This window comes from Protopterus annectens, chromosome 16.part0 (assembly GCF_019279795.1).
Source record: "Protopterus annectens isolate FY-2018-M chromosome 16.part0, PAN1.0, whole genome shotgun sequence".
NCBI lineage: Eukaryota > Metazoa > Chordata > Ceratodontiformes > Protopteridae > Protopterus > Protopterus annectens.
In genome coordinates, this window is record NC_056750.1 from 12,631,115 (window position 1) to 12,655,384 (window position 24,270).

General features: G+C 36.5%; 1 protein-coding gene across 2 annotated transcripts in view; it reads right to left on the minus strand.

The window, feature by feature from the left end:
* The window catches only part of AK8 (adenylate kinase 8), a 2,747,949-nt gene that overhangs the window by 812,297 nt on the left and 1,911,382 nt on the right, over positions 1-24,270 (minus strand). For both annotated transcript variants that reach the window (XM_044058631.1, XM_044058632.1), the window contains one exon: positions 15,214-15,355. In XM_044058631.1, coding sequence (XP_043914566.1) covers positions 15,214-15,355 — 142 coding nt within the window. The remainder of the gene's footprint in view (positions 1-15,213; positions 15,356-24,270) is intronic.

Below are 24,270 nucleotides of genomic sequence, written 5' to 3' on the forward strand. Positions count from 1 at the left end.
AAACAAAAAACCCCAAAATAGTAATGTCATCAGAATTAGCAATGTCAGTAGAGAGCTGATAAAGTAGTGAGAACTAATACAAATGCCACAGTGCAGGTAAATGCAAACAGAAATAATGTCATCAGAATTAGCAATGTCAGTAGAGAGCTGATAAAGTAGTGAGAACTAATACAAATGCCACAGTGCAGGTAAATGCAAACAGAAATAATGTCATCAGAATTAGCAATGTCAGTAGAGAGCTGATAAAGTAGTGAGAACTAATACAAATGCCACAGTGCAGGTAAACGCAAACAGAAATAATGTCATCAGAATTAGCAATGTCAGTAGAGAGCTGATAAAGTAGTGAGAACTAATACAAATGCCACAGTGCAGGTAAATACAAACAGAAATAATGTCATCAGAATTAGCAATGTCAGTTGAGAGCTGATAAAGTAGTGAGACCTAATACAAATGCCACAGTGCAGGTAAATACAAACAGAAATAATGTCATCAGAATTAGCAATGTCAGTTGAGAGCTGATAAAGTAGTGAGAACTAATACAAATGCCACAGTGCAGGTAAATGCAAACAGAAATAATGTCATCAGAATTAGCAATGTCAGTAGAGAGCTGATAAAGTAGTGAGAACTAATACAAATGCCACAGTGCAGGTAAATACAAACAGAAATAATGTCATCAGAATTAGCAATGTCAGTAGAGAGCTGATAAAGTAGTGAGACCTAATACAAATGCCACAGTGCAGGTAAACGCAAACAGAAATAATGTCATCAGAATTAGCAATGTCAGTAGACAGCTGATAAAGTAGTGAGAACTAATACAAATGCCACAGTGCAGGTAAATGCAAACAGAAATAATGTCATCAGAATTAGCAATGTCAGTAGAGAGCTGATAAAGTAGTGAGAACTAATACAAATGCCACAGTGCAGGTAAATGCAAACAGAAATAATGTCATCAGAATTAGCAATGTCAGTAGAGCTGATAAAGTAGTGAGAACTAATACAAATGCCACAGTGCAGGTAAATGCAAACAGAAATAATGTCATCAGAATTAGCAATGTCAGTAGAGAGCTGATAAAGTAGTGAGAACTAATACAAATGCCACAGTGCAGGTAAATGCAAACAGAAATAATGTCATCAGAATTAGCAATGTCAGTAGAGAGCTGATAAAGTAGTGAGAACTAATACAAATGCCACAGTGCAGGTAAATGCAAACAGAAATAATGTCATCAGAATTAGCAATGTCAGTGAGAGCTGATAAAGTGGTGAGAACTAATACAAATGCCACAGTGCAGGTAAATGCAAACAGAAATAATGTCATCAGAATTAGCAATGTCAGTAGAGAGCTGATAAAGTAGTGAGAACTAATACAAATGCCACAGTGCAGGTAAATGCAAACAGAAATAATGTCATCAGAATTAGCAATGTCAGTAGAGAGCTGATAAAGTAGTGAGAACTAATACAAATGCCACAGTGCAGGTAAATGCAAACAGAAATAATGTCATCAGAATTAGCAATGTCAGTAGAGAGCTGATAAAGTAGTGAGAACTAATACAAATGCCACAGTGCAGGTAAATGCAAACAGAAATAATGTCATCCAGAATTAGCAATGTCAGTAGAGAGCTGATAAAGTAGTGAGAACTAATACAAATGCCACAGTGCAGGTAAATGCAAACAGAAATAATGTCATCAGAATTAGCAATGTCAGTAGAGAGCTGATAAAGTAGTGAGAACTAATACAAATGCCACAGTGCAGGTAAATGCAAACAGAAATAATGTCATCAGAATTAGCAATGTCAGTAGAGAGCTGATAAAGTAGTGAGAACTAATACAAATGCCACAGTGCAGGTAAATGCAAACAGAAATAATGTCATCAGAATTAGCAATGTCAGTAGAGAGCTGATAAAGTAGTGAGAACTAATACAAATGCCACAGTGCAGGTAAATGCAAACAGAAATAATGTCATCAGAATTAGCAATGTCAGTAGAGAGCTGATAAAGTAGTGAGAACTAATACAAATGCCACAGTGCAGGTAAATGCAAACAGAAATAATGTCATCAGAATTAGCAATGTCAGTAGAGAGCTGATAAAGTAGTGAGAACTAATACAAATGCCACAGTGCAGGTAAATGCAAACAGAAATAATGTCATCAGAATTAGCAATGTCAGTAGAGAGCTGATAAAGTAGTGAGAACTAATACAAATGCCACAGTGCAGGTAAATGCAAACAGAAATAATGTCATCAGAATTAGCAATGTCAGTAGAGAGCTGATAAAGTAGTGAGAACTAATACAAATGCCACAGTGCAGGTAAATGCAAACAGAAATAATGTCATCAGAATTAGCAATGTCAGTAGAGAGCTGATAAAGTAGTGAGAACTAATACAAATGCCACAGTGCAGGTAAATGCAAACAGAAATAATGTCATCAGAATTAGCAATGTCAGTAGAGAGCTGATAAAGTAGTGAGAACTAATACAAATGCCACAGTGCAGGTAAATGCAAACAGAAATAATGTCATCAGAATTAGCAATGTCAGTAGAGAGCTGATAAAGTAGTGAGAACTAATACAAATGCCACAGTGCAGGTAAATGCAAACAGAAATAATGTCATCAGAATTAGCAATGTCAGTAGAGAGCTGATAAAGTAGTGAGAACTAATACAAATGCCACAGTGCAGGTAAATGCAAACAGAAATAATGTCATCAGAATTAGCAATGTCAGTAGAGAGCTGATAAAGTAGTGAGAACTAATACAAATGCCACAGTGCAGGTAAATGCAAACAGAAATAATGTCATCAGAATTAGCAATGTCAGTAGAGAGCTGATAAAGTAGTGAGAACTAATACAAATGCCACAGTGCAGGTAAATGCAAACAGAAATAATGTCATCAGAATTAGCAATGTCAGTAGAGAGCTGATAAAGTAGTGAGAACTAATACAAATGCCACAGTGCAGGTAAATGCAAACAGAAATAATGTCATCAGAATTAGCAATGTCAGTAGAGAGCTGATAAAGTAGTGAGAACTAATACAAATGCCACAGTGCAGGTAAATGCAAACAGAAATAATGTCATCAGAATTAGCAATGTCAGTAGAGAGCTGATAAAGTAGTGAGAACTAATACAAATGCCACAGTGCAGGTAAATGCAAACAGAAATAATGTCATCAGAATTAGCAATGTCAGTAGAGAGCTGATAAAGTAGTGAGAACTAATACAAATGCCACAGTGCAGGTAAATGCAAACAGAAATAATGTCATCAGAATTAGCAATGTCAGTAGAGAGCTGATAAAGTAGTGAGAACTAATACAAATGCCACAGTGCAGGTAAATGCAAACAGAAATAATGTCATCAGAATTAGCAATGTCAGTAGAGAGCTGATAAAGTAGTGAGAACTAATACAAATGCCACAGTGCAGGTAAATGCAAACAGAAATAATGTCATCAGAATTAGCAATGTCAGTAGAGAGCTGATAAAGTAGTGAGAACTAATACAAATGCCACAGTGCAGGTAAATGCAAACAGAAATAATGTCATCAGAATTAGCAATGTCAGTAGAGAGCTGATAAAGTAGTGAGAACTAATACAAATGCCACAGTGCAGGTAAATGCAAACAGAAATAATGTCATCAGAATTAGCAATGTCAGTAGAGAGCTGATAAAGTAGTGAGAACTAATACAAATGCCACAGTGCAGGTAAATGCAAACAGAAATAATGTCATCAGAATTAGCAATGTCAGTAGAGAGCTGATAAAGTAGTGAGAACTAATACAAATGCCACAGTGCAGGTAAATGCAAACAGAAATAATGTCATCAGAATTAGCAATGTCAGTAGAGAGCTGATAAAGTAGTGAGAACTAATACAAATGCCACAGTGCAGGTAAATGCAAACAGAAATAATGTCATCAGAATTAGCAATGTCAGTAGAGAGCTGATAAAGTAGTGAGAACTAATACAAATGCCACAGTGCAGGTAAATGCAAACAGAAATAATGTCATCAGAATTAGCAATGTCAGTAGAGAGCTGATAAAGTAGTGAGAACTAATACAAATGCCACAGTGCAGGTAAATGCAAACAGAAATAATGTCATCAGAATTAGCAATGTCAGTAGAGAGCTGATAAAGTAGTGAGAACTAATACAAATGCCACAGTGCAGGTAAATGCAAACAGAAATAATGTCATCAGAATTAGCAATGTCAGTAGAGAGCTGATAAAGTAGTGAGAACTAATACAAATGCCACAGTGCAGGTAAATGCAAACAGAAATAATGTCATCAGAATTAGCAATGTCAGTAGAGAGCTGATAAAGTAGTGAGAACTAATACAAATGCCACAGTGCAGGTAAATGCAAACAGAAATAATGTCATCAGAATTAGCAATGTCAGTAGAGAGCTGATAAAGTAGTGAGAACTAATACAAATGCCACAGTGCAGGTAAATGCAAACAGAAATAATGTCATCAGAATTAGCAATGTCAGTAGAGAGCTGATAAAGTAGTGAGAACTAATACAAATGCCACAGTGCAGGTAAATGCAAACAGAAATAATGTCATCAGAATTAGCAATGTCAGTAGAGAGCTGATAAAGTAGTGAGAACTAATACAAATGCCACAGTGCAGGTAAATGCAAACAGAAATAATGTCATCAGAATTAGCAATGTCAGTAGAGAGCTGATAAAGTAGTGAGAACTAATACAAATGCCACAGTGCAGGTAAATGCAAACAGAAATAATGTCATCAGAATTAGCAATGTCAGTAGAGAGCTGATAAAGTAGTGAGAACTAATACAAATGCCACAGTGCAGGTAAATGCAAACAGAAATAATGTCATCAGAATTAGCAATGTCAGTAGAGAGCTGATAAAGTAGTGAGAACTAATACAAATGCCACAGTGCAGGTAAATGCAAACAGAAATAATGTCATCAGAATTAGCAATGTCAGTAGAGAGCTGATAAAGTAGTGAGAACTAATACAAATGCCACAGTGCAGGTAAATGCAAACAGAAATAATGTCATCAGAATTAGCAATGTCAGTAGAGAGCTGATAAAGTAGTGAGAACTAATACAAATGCCACAGTGCAGGTAAATGCAAACAGAAATAATGTCATCAGAATTAGCAATGTCAGTAGAGAGCTGATAAAGTAGTGAGAACTAATACAAATGCCACAGTGCAGGTAAATGCAAACAGAAATAATGTCATCAGAATTAGCAATGTCAGTAGAGAGCTGATAAAGTAGTGAGAACTAATACAAATGCCACAGTGCAGGTAAATGCAAACAGAAATAATGTCATCAGAATTAGCAATGTCAGTAGAGAGCTGATAAAGTAGTGAGAACTAATACAAATGCCACAGTGCAGGTAAATGCAAACAGAAATAATGTCATCAGAATTAGCAATGTCAGTAGAGAGCTGATAAAGTAGTGAGAACTAATACAAATGCCACAGTGCAGGTAAATGCAAACAGAAATAATGTCATCAGAATTAGCAATGTCAGTAGAGAGCTGATAAAGTAGTGAGAACTAATACAAATGCCACAGTGCAGGTAAATGCAAACAGAAATAATGTCATCAGAATTAGCAATGTCAGTAGAGAGCTGATAAAGTAGTGAGAACTAATACAAATGCCACAGTGCAGGTAAATGCAAACAGAAATAATGTCATCAGAATTAGCAATGTCAGTAGAGAGCTGATAAAGTAGTGAGAACTAATACAAATGCCACAGTGCAGGTAAATGCAAACAGAAATAATGTCATCAGAATTAGCAATGTCAGTAGAGAGCTGATAAAGTAGTGAGAACTAATACAAATGCCACAGTGCAGGTAAATGCAAACAGAAATAATGTCATCAGAATTAGCAATGTCAGTAGAGAGCTGATAAAGTAGTGAGAACTAATACAAATGCCACAGTGCAGGTAAATGCAAACAGAAATAATGTCATCAGAATTAGCAATGTCAGTAGAGAGCTGATAAAGTAGTGAGAACTAATACAAATGCCACAGTGCAGGTAAATGCAAACAGAAATAATGTCATCAGAATTAGCAATGTCAGTAGAGAGCTGATAAAGTAGTGAGAACTAATACAAATGCCACAGTGCAGGTAAATGCAAACAGAAATAATGTCATCAGAATTAGCAATGTCAGTAGAGAGCTGATAAAGTAGTGAGAACTAATACAAATGCCACAGTGCAGGTAAATGCAAACAGAAATAATGTCATCAGAATTAGCAATGTCAGTAGAGAGCTGATAAAGTAGTGAGAACTAATACAAATGCCACAGTGCAGGTAAATGCAAACAGAAATAATGTCATCAGAATTAGCAATGTCAGTAGAGAGCTGATAAAGTAGTGAGAACTAATACAAATGCCACAGTGCAGGTAAATGCAAACAGAAATAATGTCATCAGAATTAGCAATGTCAGTAGAGAGCTGATAAAGTAGTGAGAACTAATACAAATGCCACAGTGCAGGTAAATGCAAACAGAAATAATGTCATCAGAATTAGCAATGTCAGTAGAGAGCTGATAAAGTAGTGAGAACTAATACAAATGCCACAGTGCAGGTAAATGCAAACAGAAATAATGTCATCAGAATTAGCAATGTCAGTAGAGAGCTGATAAAGTAGTGAGAACTAATACAAATGCCACAGTGCAGGTAAATGCAAACAGAAATAATGTCATCAGAATTAGCAATGTCAGTAGAGAGCTGATAAAGTAGTGAGAACTAATACAAATGCCACAGTGCAGGTAAATGCAAACAGAAATAATGTCATCAGAATTAGCAATGTCAGTAGAGAGCTGATAAAGTAGTGAGAACTAATACAAATGCCACAGTGCAGGTAAATGCAAACAGAAATAATGTCATCAGAATTAGCAATGTCAGTAGAGAGCTGATAAAGTAGTGAGAACTAATACAAATGCCACAGTGCAGGTAAATGCAAACAGAAATAATGTCATCAGAATTAGCAATGTCAGTAGAGAGCTGATAAAGTAGTGAGAACTAATACAAATGCCACAGTGCAGGTAAATGCAAACAGAAATAATGTCATCAGAATTAGCAATGTCAGTAGAGAGCTGATAAAGTAGTGAGAACTAATACAAATGCCACAGTGCAGGTAAATGCAAACAGAAATAATGTCATCAGAATTAGCAATGTCAGTAGAGAGCTGATAAAGTAGTGAGAACTAATACAAATGCCACAGTGCAGGTAAATGCAAACAGAAATAATGTCATCAGAATTAGCAATGTCAGTAGAGAGCTGATAAAGTAGTGAGAACTAATACAAATGCCACAGTGCAGGTAAATGCAAACAGAAATAATGTCATCAGAATTAGCAATGTCAGTAGAGAGCTGATAAAGTAGTGAGAACTAATACAAATGCCACAGTGCAGGTAAATGCAAACAGAAATAATGTCATCAGAATTAGCAATGTCAGTAGAGAGCTGATAAAGTAGTGAGAACTAATACAAATGCCACAGTGCAGGTAAATGCAAACAGAAATAATGTCATCAGAATTAGCAATGTCAGTAGAGAGCTGATAAAGTAGTGAGAACTAATACAAATGCCACAGTGCAGGTAAATGCAAACAGAAATAATGTCATCAGAATTAGCAATGTCAGTAGAGAGCTGATAAAGTAGTGAGAACTAATACAAATGCCACAGTGCAGGTAAATGCAAACAGAAATAATGTCATCAGAATTAGCAATGTCAGTAGAGAGCTGATAAAGTAGTGAGAACTAATACAAATGCCACAGTGCAGGTAAATGCAAACAGAAATAATGTCATCAGAATTAGCAATGTCAGTAGAGAGCTGATAAAGTAGTGAGAACTAATACAAATGCCACAGTGCAGGTAAATGCAAACAGAAATAATGTCATCAGAATTAGCAATGTCAGTAGAGAGCTGATAAAGTAGTGAGAACTAATACAAATGCCACAGTGCAGGTAAATGCAAACAGAAATAATGTCATCAGAATTAGCAATGTCAGTAGAGAGCTGATAAAGTAGTGAGAACTAATACAAATGCCACAGTGCAGGTAAATGCAAACAGAAATAATGTCATCAGAATTAGCAATGTCAGTAGAGAGCTGATAAAGTAGTGAGAACTAATACAAATGCCACAGTGCAGGTAAATGCAAACAGAAATAATGTCATCAGAATTAGCAATGTCAGTAGAGAGCTGATAAAGTAGTGAGAACTAATACAAATGCCACAGTGCAGGTAAATGCAAACAGAAATAATGTCATCAGAATTAGCAATGTCAGTAGAGAGCTGATAAAGTAGTGAGAACTAATACAAATGCCACAGTGCAGGTAAATGCAAACAGAAATAATGTCATCAGAATTAGCAATGTCAGTAGAGAGCTGATAAAGTAGTGAGAACTAATACAAATGCCACAGTGCAGGTAAATGCAAACAGAAATAATGTCATCAGAATTAGCAATGTCAGTAGAGAGCTGATAAAGTAGTGAGAACTAATACAAATGCCACAGTGCAGGTAAATGCAAACAGAAATAATGTCATCAGAATTAGCAATGTCAGTAGAGAGCTGATAAAGTAGTGAGAACTAATACAAATGCCACAGTGCAGGTAAATGCAAACAGAAATAATGTCATCAGAATTAGCAATGTCAGTAGAGAGCTGATAAAGTAGTGAGAACTAATACAAATGCCACAGTGCAGGTAAATGCAAACAGAAATAATGTCATCAGAATTAGCAATGTCAGTAGAGAGCTGATAAAGTAGTGAGAACTAATACAAATGCCACAGTGCAGGTAAATGCAAACAGAAATAATGTCATCAGAATTAGCAATGTCAGTAGAGAGCTGATAAAGTAGTGAGAACTAATACAAATGCCACAGTGCAGGTAAATGCAAACAGAAATAATGTCATCAGAATTAGCAATGTCAGTAGAGAGCTGATAAAGTAGTGAGAACTAATACAAATGCCACAGTGCAGGTAAATGCAAACAGAAATAATGTCATCAGAATTAGCAATGTCAGTAGAGAGCTGATAAAGTAGTGAGAACTAATACAAATGCCACAGTGCAGGTAAATGCAAACAGAAATAATGTCATCAGAATTAGCAATGTCAGTAGAGAGCTGATAAAGTAGTGAGAACTAATACAAATGCCACAGTGCAGGTAAATGCAAACAGAAATAATGTCATCAGAATTAGCAATGTCAGTAGAGAGCTGATAAAGTAGTGAGAACTAATACAAATGCCACAGTGCAGGTAAATGCAAACAGAAATAATGTCATCAGAATTAGCAATGTCAGTAGAGAGCTGATAAAGTAGTGAGAACTAATACAAATGCCACAGTGCAGGTAAATGCAAACAGAAATAATGTCATCAGAATTAGCAATGTCAGTAGAGAGCTGATAAAGTAGTGAGAACTAATACAAATGCCACAGTGCAGGTAAATGCAAACAGAAATAATGTCATCAGAATTAGCAATGTCAGTAGAGAGCTGATAAAGTAGTGAGAACTAATACAAATGCCACAGTGCAGGTAAATGCAAACAGAAATAATGTCATCAGAATTAGCAATGTCAGTAGAGAGCTGATAAAGTAGTGAGAACTAATACAAATGCCACAGTGCAGGTAAATGCAAACAGAAATAATGTCATCAGAATTAGCAATGTCAGTAGAGAGCTGATAAAGTAGTGAGAACTAATACAAATGCCACAGTGCAGGTAAATGCAAACAGAAATAATGTCATCAGAATTAGCAATGTCAGTAGAGAGCTGATAAAGTAGTGAGAACTAATACAAATGCCACAGTGCAGGTAAATGCAAACAGAAATAATGTCATCAGAATTAGCAATGTCAGTAGAGAGCTGATAAAGTAGTGAGAACTAATACAAATGCCACAGTGCAGGTAAATGCAAACAGAAATAATGTCATCAGAATTAGCAATGTCAGTAGAGAGCTGATAAAGTAGTGAGAACTAATACAAATGCCACAGTGCAGGTAAATGCAAACAGAAATAATGTCATCAGAATTAGCAATGTCAGTAGAGAGCTGATAAAGTAGTGAGAACTAATACAAATGCCACAGTGCAGGTAAATGCAAACAGAAATAATGTCATCAGAATTAGCAATGTCAGTAGAGAGCTGATAAAGTAGTGAGAACTAATACAAATGCCACAGTGCAGGTAAATGCAAACAGAAATAATGTCATCAGAATTAGCAATGTCAGTAGAGAGCTGATAAAGTAGTGAGAACTAATACAAATGCCACAGTGCAGGTAAATGCAAACAGAAATAATGTCATCAGAATTAGCAATGTCAGTAGAGAGCTGATAAAGTAGTGAGAACTAATACAAATGCCACAGTGCAGGTAAATGCAAACAGAAATAATGTCATCAGAATTAGCAATGTCAGTAGAGAGCTGATAAAGTAGTGAGAACTAATACAAATGCCACAGTGCAGGTAAATGCAAACAGAAATAATGTCATCAGAATTAGCAATGTCAGTAGAGAGCTGATAAAGTAGTGAGAACTAATACAAATGCCACAGTGCAGGTAAATGCAAACAGAAATAATGTCATCAGAATTAGCAATGTCAGTAGAGAGCTGATAAAGTAGTGAGAACTAATACAAATGCCACAGTGCAGGTAAATGCAAACAGAAATAATGTCATCAGAATTAGCAATGTCAGTAGAGAGCTGATAAAGTAGTGAGAACTAATACAAATGCCACAGTGCAGGTAAATGCAAACAGAAATAATGTCATCAGAATTAGCAATGTCAGTAGAGAGCTGATAAAGTAGTGAGAACTAATACAAATGCCACAGTGCAGGTAAATGCAAACAGAAATAATGTCATCAGAATTAGCAATGTCAGTAGAGAGCTGATAAAGTAGTGAGAACTAATACAAATGCCACAGTGCAGGTAAATGCAAACAGAAATAATGTCATCAGAATTAGCAATGTCAGTAGAGAGCTGATAAAGTAGTGAGAACTAATACAAATGCCACAGTGCAGGTAAATGCAAACAGAAATAATGTCATCAGAATTAGCAATGTCAGTGAGAGCTGATAAAGTAGTGAGAACTAATACAAATGCCACAGTGCAGGTAAATGCAAACAGAAATAATGTCATCAGAATTAGCAATGTCAGTAGAGAGCTGATAAAGTAGTGAGAACTAATACAAATGCCACAGTGCAGGTAAATGCAAACAGAAATAATGTCATCAGAATTAGCAATGTCAGTAGAGAGCTGATACAGTAGTGAGAACTAATACAAATGCCACAGTGCAGGTAAATGCAAACAGAAATGTCATCTGGGATTATATTTGTTGCAAAGTACATTTGTGGAAAATTGAAAAATAAGAAGATGAAATATAAAAGGCTAAGTACAAGTGGATTACTAAGGTATGGAAACAGAGAAAGGTAGATGTATGTGGCAACAGGTTAAATTAATGCACTCAGAAGCAACAGACAATGGCAGTGACAGATGCTAGACAGTGAGGTGGCTAGGCAGTCAGGAAGGGACACTAAAAGAAAGGGAGTGAATGGGGTGTTAAAAAATAACTACAAAATTCTAAAAGTTAGTGAGAAGAATGCAAATATAATCAATGATATAAGGTTATAAGAAAACTGCAGTAGCAAAGCTGACAACTGGCCACAAATAATAAGCCCACTACATGCAGTCTAGTGGGCACATGGCTGTATAAATCAATGTAGGTCATCTATACTGTATATAAAAAATGATATACACTATGAAATAAAACAACATTCACACAAGAAACTTAATACTTCTCAACCCGCAGACAATGAAATACAAAAAAGTCCCTTGAAAAGTAGGTACATCCAGCCAAAAATCTGGGCTTCTAATTAGAATAAAATCTGAATACCAAAAAGCACATAACTCTTCCCACTTCTAGTAACAATGTGGGGTACTACCCAGGAACAAGTTTAAAAAACAGAAAGATGAAATGATGGAAAAATAAAAGCACATTATCAAAGAGAAAGCACAAAATTTGTAAACTTCAATGAACTGCATTGCAAAATTCTGCCAAACAACATCATTTATATTTGCTTTAGAAAAACGGAGATGTAAGATTTGTGTCCTCTTTCTTTAACTTATTGTTGCCACTAGTATTTTGGTCATGCACTGTGGCATTCTGGGTACTAGACAGCTTCAAAAATGATGTGATGAGAGGGGTTCATAAAATTGTGTGAAGGGGTAAATCAAGTCTGAAAATAGGGACATACCTCTAAAACAAGGGGCAGTTGACAGATCTGCTGCTAAATGTTTTGCATACAACTAATTTTACTCACAAAAAATATAAGCCTAAGTTAACGGTGCATAGATAACCAACACTAAAGCTGTAAGTTAGAAGAAATTTGTAGACTGCTAAAACATTAACATTCATTAGTGGCAGGATAAAGGCATTAAAAAGCTTAGCTCAGTAAAACTACAGGCTTACAATGTAGATAGCAGCAAAATATTAAATCTAATAATAAGTAGATAATATAATACAATAATATATGAATGCGGATCTGTATGATACTGGAGGAGACCCTTTAACTACTAATTGGGAAGGATATAAACTAAGGTAGCATACTAACAGCATTGTTCATATAAAATTTTCTCTAATTTACTAAATCCTCCTTGTAATGCCATCATGAACCACTAGGTCAGTTACATAATATTATCTAACTAAAACTTAAGCTTTATAAAGTGCAATATTTCGAGAATATAAATTCAAATTTCTTACCTTAGTGCACTCATCCTTTAAACAGTTGCACTGGGAGAGGTTTTTATTTACTACGTACTAAGATACCCCCTAAAAAAGATCATATAACCCACCTCTCTGTTTTTCATCCTGCCACATATTCAGACTAGCTGCTTCTATCAAATGGCAGAAAACAAATCATGGCACCAACTGCTATTTCCATACTAAATGGCATACATTAGGAAGTGTTCTGTTACAGTATGCCACATATCTTCAATAAGATTTGATTCAATAAATTTGAGCAGCTAGTTTTTCTTTCACATATATAGTTATACATCTGAAACAAAAATTGGCTGCTCAAATTTACTGAAAACTCAGCTCTGAAAACAAATAAATCCACTCCCTGTTTACACTTTTTCCATACGGCTTACAGTAAATGCAATGTAGATGCAACATGTTTTCATCACATGAAGTATAAAATCTGTACTGGTTACATGTTTATTCATATCCTCTTCTTTGCAAAGCTGCTTTACAGACAATACTGCAACACCTCATTACTGTTTTTCTCAATTTCAGGATGTATGCTAAAACTACAGCTGTACTTTACAAAGGGACATAGCCCTGACTATGACCGAGGTAACATGAGTTAGATTAGTAGTTCAGTTACCTGACAAAACTGGCAAGGTGAGAGTAATTAAGGGATGGAGCCTTCTTGCCTCTCTTGGGGTTAGGGATGAGGTTGCACACACTGGGGCACACATGCATGTCATCATTTTCCTGGTAGATACTATGATGTCCCCACTCTGGGCCAGTAATCAAGGAGCCTAGTATTAAAATATTATTTTTAGTGATGGATTACAGAATGACATCACATGCATCTGGTCATTTGACTTCTGGTACCCATGCTACCCCCTTGGCTAGAAGCTGTCAGAATTTAGCACATTTGTGTCAATAATACAGACACAGCGAGCCTTTCTAAGATCTGCTGCAGCTCCTGGAAATCATAAAACAATTTCAAATCTCCACCTTTCCAAAGCAGCAACTAGTATAGCCCAAAGACAATGCAGAAAGCTTCCTAGTACAGACGTTTTGTCTCTGGCTGCACTGAGAACTGTAAGATACAATCTTTATGGCCTAAGCCAGGTAATTTAATTTCAAACTATTTTCAAAGTTAGGTGGATTGAGATTGACCTGTTCTCTTCCAGTATCCTCTGTTAAAACATATACATTTAAACAGTTACAATAATGCATGTATATTTCTTTTTCTGTCCAGCAGGGTACACTGTTGGTACATTTTTAACACAAGCAGCATTACAAATATATTTTTCAACACAAGCATCTGTACAAATCAGGTTGATATACAAATGACATATAATTCTTTACAAAGTTCCAGCTAGCTGTGCTGGCATATGTTACACATCCACTGCCCTACTTCTCCTGGCATAGCTGGCAATATCTTACATCGTCAAAGATGTCATTAAAAAAAAAAACTTGCCTGTACTGCGTCCTGGTACAGTCCTGCTGAATTACCTCTCTTGTGGAAGTAAGGGACAGCCCGGCGCTGATAGCCACTGCATGTCCCGTTCATAGGTGATTACTAGGCTAATGATCTCAGAGGGTCTTTTTAAGCCTAGCCATCCTTCTCAAAGGTGAGAATCAAAGCTGAACTTTATGTCTGTAAGGTGAACACATGAACCATTATGGAACCCCCAATGCCTAACAGAGTAAAAAATCGACTGTACATAGAATAGTAGAGACAGCAGAAAAAACACAATCTGACAGCTACCATGGTGATCATTCCTGTGATTGGTCTCATCCACAATGTGCATAAGAGGACCAGATGATGGAGGGGAGTAGTTGGCAGGCAGCTGGTAGGGAAAAGGCAGGAAAGAAAAGAGCAGAGCTGTACAGAGAAGGTGATATAAAAACAGTACAAATTACAGTGCAGACATATTGCCTTTCATGAACATGTCATGCAAAGTTAATCATATAAATATGGGCATAAAGGTCTGAGGTGGTTATTTTGATAACATAGACCAAATGATGAAAAATTACCAAGAAATTATAATTACAAACAAACAAATAATACAGCATGCCCAAATACCAACAGAACATGATCAGAGAGACAGAAAAGTAAGTATATATGTGATAAGAAAATATAATTAACATATTAACATTGCAGTTGGCAATTTTAGGAGCTTTGCATTGTTTTAATCTGACACAACATAAAAGGAAATAACGTAAAATGGTGCCATCAAAATACTGATCAGAAACTGCCATCTGTAGTATAGGTCTGAACCAGAGGTTAAGTTTCCAGTGCCCTCAAAATGAGAACACTACAGCATCTGGGAAGTTGGTGTGTGTGTGTGTGTGTGTGTGTGTGTGTGTGTGTGTGTGTGTGTGTGTGTGCGCGCGCACGCACGCGCTTGTATATACTCCCAGTAAATTGTGGTTCATCAAAGTGAAGGGAAGATGTGCAGATGCAAAATATAGCAAAATACAACTAGGTTTCCATACAGCCTCCTTTTGTTTGGCTAACAATGAGCCCAGTTAGAAATAAGACCTACCTGTTTGGGACAAACCCTGCATCTTTCAGCTCTGTAGCTTGTTCTACATCCCTGGGAAAGCCATGAAGCACCCAGCCTCGAGTAGTGCAGTCAAAATTACTCAAGCCGTCCTTAAGGATCTTGATGACCAAGTTGTCTGGGACTGATGAAAACAGAAAATAAATATAACTTATTTTATTAATAGGTTTAGATGCTATTATACAATTGCCAGTCTCAATAACATTCCCTGCTATTTCTATATATTTTGATAGCTGAATGACAACTTGTTCCACATGGACTTTCACTTGACTGATAACACTTGCATAATCCATTAATATAAATGACTGTACTTCTGTCTTCTGACTATATTTCTGTCAACTAAACAAATTATTTTAAATAACTGATCAATTACTGTATAAAATTAACCTACCGGTTTCAAATCTTACTAATAAAGTTTGTATTTGAAATGTGTTAAAAGATACAAAAATATATAAGTACCTTCTTTGTATATTAAGCCTTCGTAGCATGGAACATGGACTCTTCTAATGAATAAAAAAGTCTGAAAGTGGTATGTCTTTGAAAAATAGAGTTAACTGATAACTGACCATAGCAGCAGATGTAAGAATATTAGGAACATTGCTGTGGAATTCATTTATCTCTGCTGGAACAGTTTTTTAGGTGAAGGCTTTTGACCAGAATTTTTAACAGTTAGCCTTCCAGAAGCTTGAGAAGCAGAGTCTCTGGCCTTCATCATTAGAGAGCAATTTGACTATAAAAGTGATCGCCTTGAGCACTTCTGTTCCTTTTGGTGCCACACTGAAGCAGTAGGTAAATAAACTACAGTAAAAAATGTTCTGTGACAGGCTGAAGAAACCAGAGAGTAGAAGGAAAATATATAAAGCAATGTAGAAAACTTCAAAAACAGCAAATACGTCAACAGTACAATTCACACACCATTCATCTACTAGCCGTATATAATGAATATTCAAACATAACTACATACATAACTAATGATCTAACTCCAGAAATCAAAGTTAAACAAGTAAACTAGTAAGAAGGACAGATGATGGTTATAATGTTTACCAAATCCTATATGCATAGAGTTCCAGTGGGCAGAAGGGAGGGAGCCTATCCTACAGTTGCAACCTTAATATTCAGGCAGCTGCTATTAGATGAGTTACTGCACAGCTGCATTCCTGGCTGGTCTGGTAGTTAGAGGATAGGATTATGCCTCTGAGCTGTTAATGAGTCACTTCTTAGCTTAAGGCACAGATATTTGATTCCTTCCAGCTTTGTCTTCCAATTGTGTGACTTTGAGCAACTCACTTAACTAGACAGTACTCGCAGGTTGTCCCTGAAAGGGGATGCTTGGGCCCAGTGGGCTTACCCAGTCAACAAATAAAGTAAAAGAAATACTATGTACACCATAAATATCCCTACTGTAACATTCAGATATTCTTACTGGAGGATTAACAAACAGTTCATCTTACAGGCTGCATAAGGATGATTACTGGTTTATCACATCTCTATACTGCAGAAGCAAACTCTCTTCTACCCCTGGACTGAGCAAAATTTAGTAATATTCTGAGGAATTGTGTAGGAATGACTATGGGGCAGTCTCACAGATACTCTAATCTAATCTAGCATATTTCTAAACAAGGCTGTGTGGTACCAGCTGATCCTATACAAAAATGCAAAGTGCTGCTTCTTGGCCATGGGAACCCTGGCATGAAGTCTCGATAGCAACAGAGCAGGAATTTGGGGTGTTGTTCACACACAGACTGCATCAGCAAAGTACAGTGAAAGGGCTGTGGCATCAGCCCACAGAATGGTCGGGTTAGTCCTCAAGAAGCAGAAAGTAATGCTCTCATTGCACTAGGTCATGGTCATGCCACACGTTGAGTACTGTGTACAGCTGAGCCTTACAGGGAGCGTGAGTGATATCTGGGAAAGTACAGTCCCATTCTTGTGGCATGGACTGCACTGCATCAAAACACTTCAGGGTGAAAGTGAAGCATTCCGATTTTCACTTACCAGTTGAGCCAGTTATCCATGACTAATCTTTGATATAATATTACAACAAATGTGAGGACAGAAAACTGCAGTCTAACAATCCACACTGGATGTTATGGTAGTCAATACAGTTAAGGTGAATTTAGTTTTCATGCTTTTCCTTAATATGTTCTATGAGATTAGAAAATCTTTTATTGCAATAAATGAAGGTGCTCTGCACTAGGAGTCTACACAATGAAAACTGCACATACATACTTGGATTTCGGAATGCTTCAAGAAAATAGCCCATGTAATTATGCAGTGCATAAGACATGTGGTGTGAAAATGCTAATCAAAGCAGTACACTGGCTCAGTGAGTTGGTATTCTCAAATATCAGCTGCTGTAACATCCTTGGAAATGGTACAATCTGAAAGCAAGTGGATAACAGTGGCATTATCATCACTGACAGTGTAGTACTCATCATACGTCTTAGTGCTACATGACTTTACATCATCACCATCACCATCACTGACAGTGTAGTACACATCACGTCTTAGTGTTCCATGATTTTACATCACTGACAGTGTAGTACTCATGTGTCTTAGTGCTCCATGACTTTACATCATCACCATCACTGACAGTGTAGTACACATCACATGTCTTAGTGCTCCATGACTTTACATCATCATCACTGAGTGTAGTACACATCACATGTCTTAGTGTTCCATGACTTTACATCATCATCACCATCAATGACAGTGCAGTACACATCACACCTTAGTGTTCCATGACTTTACATCATCATCACTGAGTGTAGTACACATCACGTTTTAATGTTCCATGACTTTACATCATCATCATCACTGACACTGTAGTACTCATCATGTCTTAGTGCTCCATGACTTTACATCATCTTCATCACTGACAGTGTAGTACTCACCATATGTCTTAGTGCTCCGTGACTTTACATAATCACCATCACTGACAGTGTAGTACACATCACGTCTTAGTATTCCATGACCTTACATCATCATCACTGAGTGTAGTACACATCACGTCTTAGTGCTCCATGACTTTACATCATCATCAGCTTCACTGACAGTGTAGTACACATCATATGTCTTAGTGCTCCATGACTTTACATCATCACCATCACTGACAATGTAGTACACATCACATGTTTTAATGTTCCATGACTTTACATCATCACCATCACTGACAGTGTAGTACACATCACATCTCACTGCTCCATGACTTTACAACAGCATCATCAGTGATGTGATAATAGATCATTACAGACAGTGTTGTATGTATCATTTGTCTCAGAGCTCAATGAGTTTACATCATCACTGAGAGTGTATTATACATCATACGTCTCAGTGCTACATCACTTTACATCATAATTAACTGACAATGTAGTACACATCATGTCAAAGTGCCCATGACTATACATCATCATTTACTAACAGTGTATTACACACCATATGTCTCAGTGCCCCATGACTTTATGTCATCATTTACTGACAGCGTATTACATATCATATGTCTCAGTGCTCCATGACTTTACATGATTATTACTGACAGTGTAGTACACATCATGCTTCAGTGCCCCATGACTTTACATCATTATTTACGGAGAGTTTAGTACACATCATGTCTCAGTGCCCCATGACTTCACATCATTATTTACTGAGAGTTTAGTACACATCATGCTTCAGTGCCCCATGACTTTACATTATCACTAACTGACAGTGTATTATGCATCGTATGTGACAGTTCTTGAGGCAGGAAGGCAAGATTCAAATGGTTTCCTAAAGGGATTACTATGCTGTCCAACAAAATCTGTGTCACAATGGCATTGATTTCTTTTTTGTATATTCTGCCATTTCCTGAGTTAACACTTTATGACAGTAACCATACTTTCAGTCAACCATTTATGACTGAAAAGATAAGCTACAATGCTGTGTTTTACTTTCCACAGTTTCAATACTGCAACTTTAACTTGGAAAGTTTCAGTGATATAGCATGAACAATGATTTTGTTAAGAAGGGAAACTGGAGCTACTCCAGTTTGATCCAGACATCATTAAGATTAGTAGTGAGATCCAGTATCAGCAGAACTTACTACTTGTGCAGCATCCTTCAGGGGTTTCAGAAGGTAATATACAGTCTTCACTAGATTACTCTTTTCAGAGGTTAAGATTTATATATACTAATCTACTACTCCAGTACTCACCCCATTACATGTTATGCTCATTTTCAGACGATAAGAGCTTCTTGAAGTTAATTTTCTAGCTGAATCTGCTGCAACAACTTTTTGACTGTCACAGTAAGACCAATGTGAATACAGTGTAGGCAAGAAAGTACAGTTGTATAAGAAAACAACATAAAAGTAGATGCTGAAATGATCACTGCTGCAATAGCTTTAGCTATATGGATTATAACCTGCCAAGGATATAACAGCTGGCTGGCTTCTAAAGATTCAGGGACCTTCCATGCACCCAAACTGTTAGGCAGCTCAAGATAAGCTGAATAAAAGACAAGTTTAGGCCCCAAGCCCTTCAGAGGTTTCCTGCCAATAGAGAGAGAGAGAGGTTGAACCCTGAAAAAACAAAGCTAATAGAACAAAAAATAAACACTACCACCCTGACATAAACAATACATGTTCAAAAAATAAATTAAAAAATCAGGGGATGGAGGAAGGGAGTGGCTAATGCAGCAGTGATCATTTGAACATCTAATGTTATGGTACGTTTACTTATACAACCGTGCTATATTCACTATAATGATCACTGCTACAATAGCCTTAGCTACAAGGGTAGATTACTCTAGCTTACAGCATTTGGGAGATGGAAGGAGAAGACTGGAGCAGCCCTTGGAGAATGGTCCTTGCAAAGTTTGATCTGGACCAAGAGAAGGAGTCAAGCCTATAGTGCTTTGTAAAAGCATGTACAGAGGACTAAGAAGCAGCTCCTAGAATATTTCTAGAAACCAGTCTGTTCCAAAAAACAAAGATAAAGCCAAGGCACTGGTAAAGTGGACGATGGCCCTGCCGGCAATAATTCTGTTGTGGTAAAAAAATAAATTAACAGCCTCAGACAACCATCTGGAAACAGTATATATTGAGACAGGTTGTCTCTTCTTTTTACCTTCACATGAAAAGATTAGCAGATCCAAAGATATGAAAAATTTACTTCTGTCAATATAGTACCTGAGTTGTCAGTGGACATCCAAGGTATGAAGTATCCTTTCTCCCCCATTTTTAAGATCTTTAAGAAAATGGGGGCTGGATACTTGGCTTAAAGTAAACTCAGATACCACTTCAGCATAAAAGACAGATTAGTTATTGGGACTTCCAAGGTGGCTTCACATTGAGTAACAACTTAATTCTAGTTCTCCTAGTAGGAAAATAGAAACTCAGCAGAGAAAGCCCAGTGGACTTATATTTCCGGGTAAATGTCAGTAACTGGCTAGTAAGTGCACTGCCTAGATGCAAGGAAAAAAAGAAATACAGAAGACCTGAAAGAAAATCAGCTACAAAAGGTGAGAAAAAACAATGACTGGGAATAATACTGCAGCTGTTCAGCAAAAAGAAGTGCAAGCTCCAGACGTGCCTTCCAGTAACCTAGAGAGAACTATAAGACAACTGCCCACAGACCTGATTAAAATAAATGAAACACTGATGGAGTATATCAACTCACACAAAAGACTGGAAAAAATGGAAGAAACTTTAAACAGATATTCAAATATGGTGATAAAACTGCAAAAATCAGAGGTCAAAATGAAGAAAAGGCTGGCTGAATATGAGACTTCTCAAGAAGAGATGTTTCAAAAAAATAATAAAATTAGAGGATAGAGCACGTAGGGAAAACCTAAGATTTTGTGCTGTACCAGAGAAGCTGGAAGGAACAAACTGTATTAATTTTATGAAAGCACAAATAAGCAACTGGACTGGTATTCCACAGCAGGAGTTGTTAATTGAAAGGACACATCATGTGTATGCTCCAAATCTGGCTATAAGAAAGCAACCTAGACATTTATAAAGATGCAATTCTAACAGCAAAGGAGTTGATTCTAAGAAAACTGTGGCAGAAGGACAAAGTACTAAAAGTGGGACACAGCAGAGTGTTTTTGGAGAATGATTACCCACTGTACACCAGGCAGAAGAGGAGTAAAGTTATTCCACTATTCAGGGAATGTTGAGAAGCAGGTGTGATTCAAACTGCTGTAACCAGCTATCTTCAAAATATTCTTTCCTGGCAGGACAAAATCATTTTTGATGCAGTACCTGCTAAGGAGGAAATACAAAAGTTTGTCCAATAAAAAGTAAGCTGTGAAACAGAAGGAGATTCTGCTTCTTGTTCTTCTGGTAATAAAGACCACAGAGAGACTCTGCCAGTGAAACCTTTTCCAATGTTTCAACAGAAAATGCTTGAGAGAAGGAAAAAAGCACAACAGTTGACTAGAAGAATCGAGAGTACATTGGAAATGAAGCAGACATAGGATTTGGGAGATGCAGATGAACAGGAGTAAAGCCAGTAACTTGGAAACTGATAAATGTGGGATTACAAAGAAATGCTTATATTTATGAAACATGACAGAACAGGAAAAGCTGTAAATATTGGACTTTTCTGGACTATGTTAAACTTGTAGGGGACTCTAAAGCATATGCTCTACTTCATGTCATTAATGTTTGGAAAAATACTTAGGAGACAGGAAGAGGAGGGAGAAAAACATTTTATTCTCTTAAAAGTAACATTTTTATAGTGCATGATTTTATATGTATGCTATACAGTAAAGTTTTCTCAGTTATTTTTAAGTGTAATGGAGATACTAATGTAAATAGGTGCTCCTGTTTTTTCTTCTTCTTCTTTTTCTCCCTTTTTCTCTCTTTCTCCTTGTTCAATTTTATGAAATGTAGGCACTGCAATGCAAAAAAAAAAGAAAAGTCTCATCAAAAGAGCATGACAAAACAAGACTGATGTACTTTTTCTTTACATAGGGGAATGATTGGATTAAGGTCCTTAGCCTGACCCAGTAACAGGTTTTAATAGCAAACAAGTAAATGAAAAAAGAACATTGAATATTATAAAGTTTTTTGCTAGCAAATAAATGTATGCTTAGCGGCAGTTCTGCACCTGGTCCTCATGTCTCTATGAAGACAATCTGACAAAGAGAAATGGCTAGGAAATAATGTTCATATTAGGGGGGTAAAGCTTCCATATTTGAAGATCTACATAGTTTTGTGTTAGATTAAGTTAATATGTTTTAGGGGGGTATTGAGGGTGCGCTTTTTTTCAGTGCTTTCAATAAAGTAAAAAGTTTTGTAAGATGCGACATAGGCTCAAATGGATATGACAAGAAACAGTATAAAAGATCAACGAGCTGGAACTAGACATGTAACAAAAAAGCTGCTACACATAAAAGGTGGGAATAAGAACTTTTTAACACAATGATGCTTTCTGTATTGTCTTTAAATCTCAATGGCCTCACAGATAAATACAAAAAAGAAAGAGTAGTGAACTATATTAAAAATGTAGAGTGTAAATAGCTATGCTACAGGAGACAAACTTAGAAAGAAATGAACATGTGAATTTGATAAAGAAAGGTTTTCGGGATGATTATTCAGCGGAATACCTGAGAAAAAGGAAAAGAGGAGTACTTATATTAACTGCAAGAGGAGTTCCAATAGTGATAGAAGAGGATAAAAAAGATACTAATGGTAAATTTGCAGTACTAAGGGGCTACTGGCAAGGGAAGAGGATTACTCTGGCATGTATTTACCAACTAAAACTGCTATAACAGAGCTTAAGAAAATTCTGGGAGAAATAATCAGCTTTCAATGAGGAATATTACTTACTGTGGGGAAGGAATTTGATTTGCAGCAGTGAAGAAATCTCTGGGTGGCTCAGAATGTAAAATATAACAAAGGAAGGTAGATATTTGAAAATAATTGTGAAAATATTTGGCATGGAAGATGCGAATTCAGTATTTGGAGTTCGGAGTACATTTACATATTACTCCACAGGATACAAAAATTGAGGTAGGCTAGACAGAATTTACATTTCACAAGAACATGTGCATTGAAAGTCTTGATGCACACCCAACAGCGATTTCAGATCATGCGCAAATAATAACTAAAATAAAAACACAAGGTAATGAAATAAAAAATAAAAATCAGACACTGGTGCTTTCCCAATAATATGTTGAAAAAAGAGGAAATTAAGGAATGGGTAGTTGAAATTATTCAGGAGCTATTAGAGAACACAGAAATTTCTTCTGAAATTATAGCTAGAGAGTAGGATAAAATTAAAGTGGAGTTTAAAATAGGATGGAAATAAAAGAAAGGGAGATAATGGTTAATAAGTAACAATAATTATTTTATTTTATTCATCATTTGTTAATCGGGAAAGTCTCACTTGGAATGAAACCAATTTTCAGTGGAGGCCCGGGGAGAAATGCTCCAGATGCATGTCTTTGTATTTAGAGGGACTCACAAATATTTATGTTTTGCAGAATAAGGGGAATCTCAAAGAACAAGAAGAGGAGCAACTATAGAATGCAAAACAGAAAATAAAGGATAACCTGGATAATATGCATGAGTTTAGAAAGATTGTTGTTAAGCAACTATATTTTTGAAAATAACTCTAGGGCACAAAAACTTTTAGGACAGCCACTCAAGCAACAGAAAACAGAAAGGGGCTGTCACCAAGCTTAGGAAGCCTATAACAAGGAAAATAACAAGATATTCTGATGATCCAAATGGAAGCAGAATGTAGGGCTTGATGCAGAGAAGGCATTTCACAGAGTAAGCTTGGACTTTATGAGCAGGGCAATGGAGGCATTTGCATTCCCTGGTAAAATTATAAGGTTGATTAGGAGGATATATGAGGGATCAGAGGCAAACATTAAAGTGGGTGGGTTCCTCTCTGATAATTTCTGCTTGAGCAGAGAGACCAGGCAAGGGTGTCCTATTTCCCCTTTGCTACTTGCATTATATTTAAAACCAGTGGCAAAGAAAATAAGAGACTGAGAAATTCAAGGATATAATTGGTAGGGTAGTCAAGAAAAGCTGGCTCTATTATA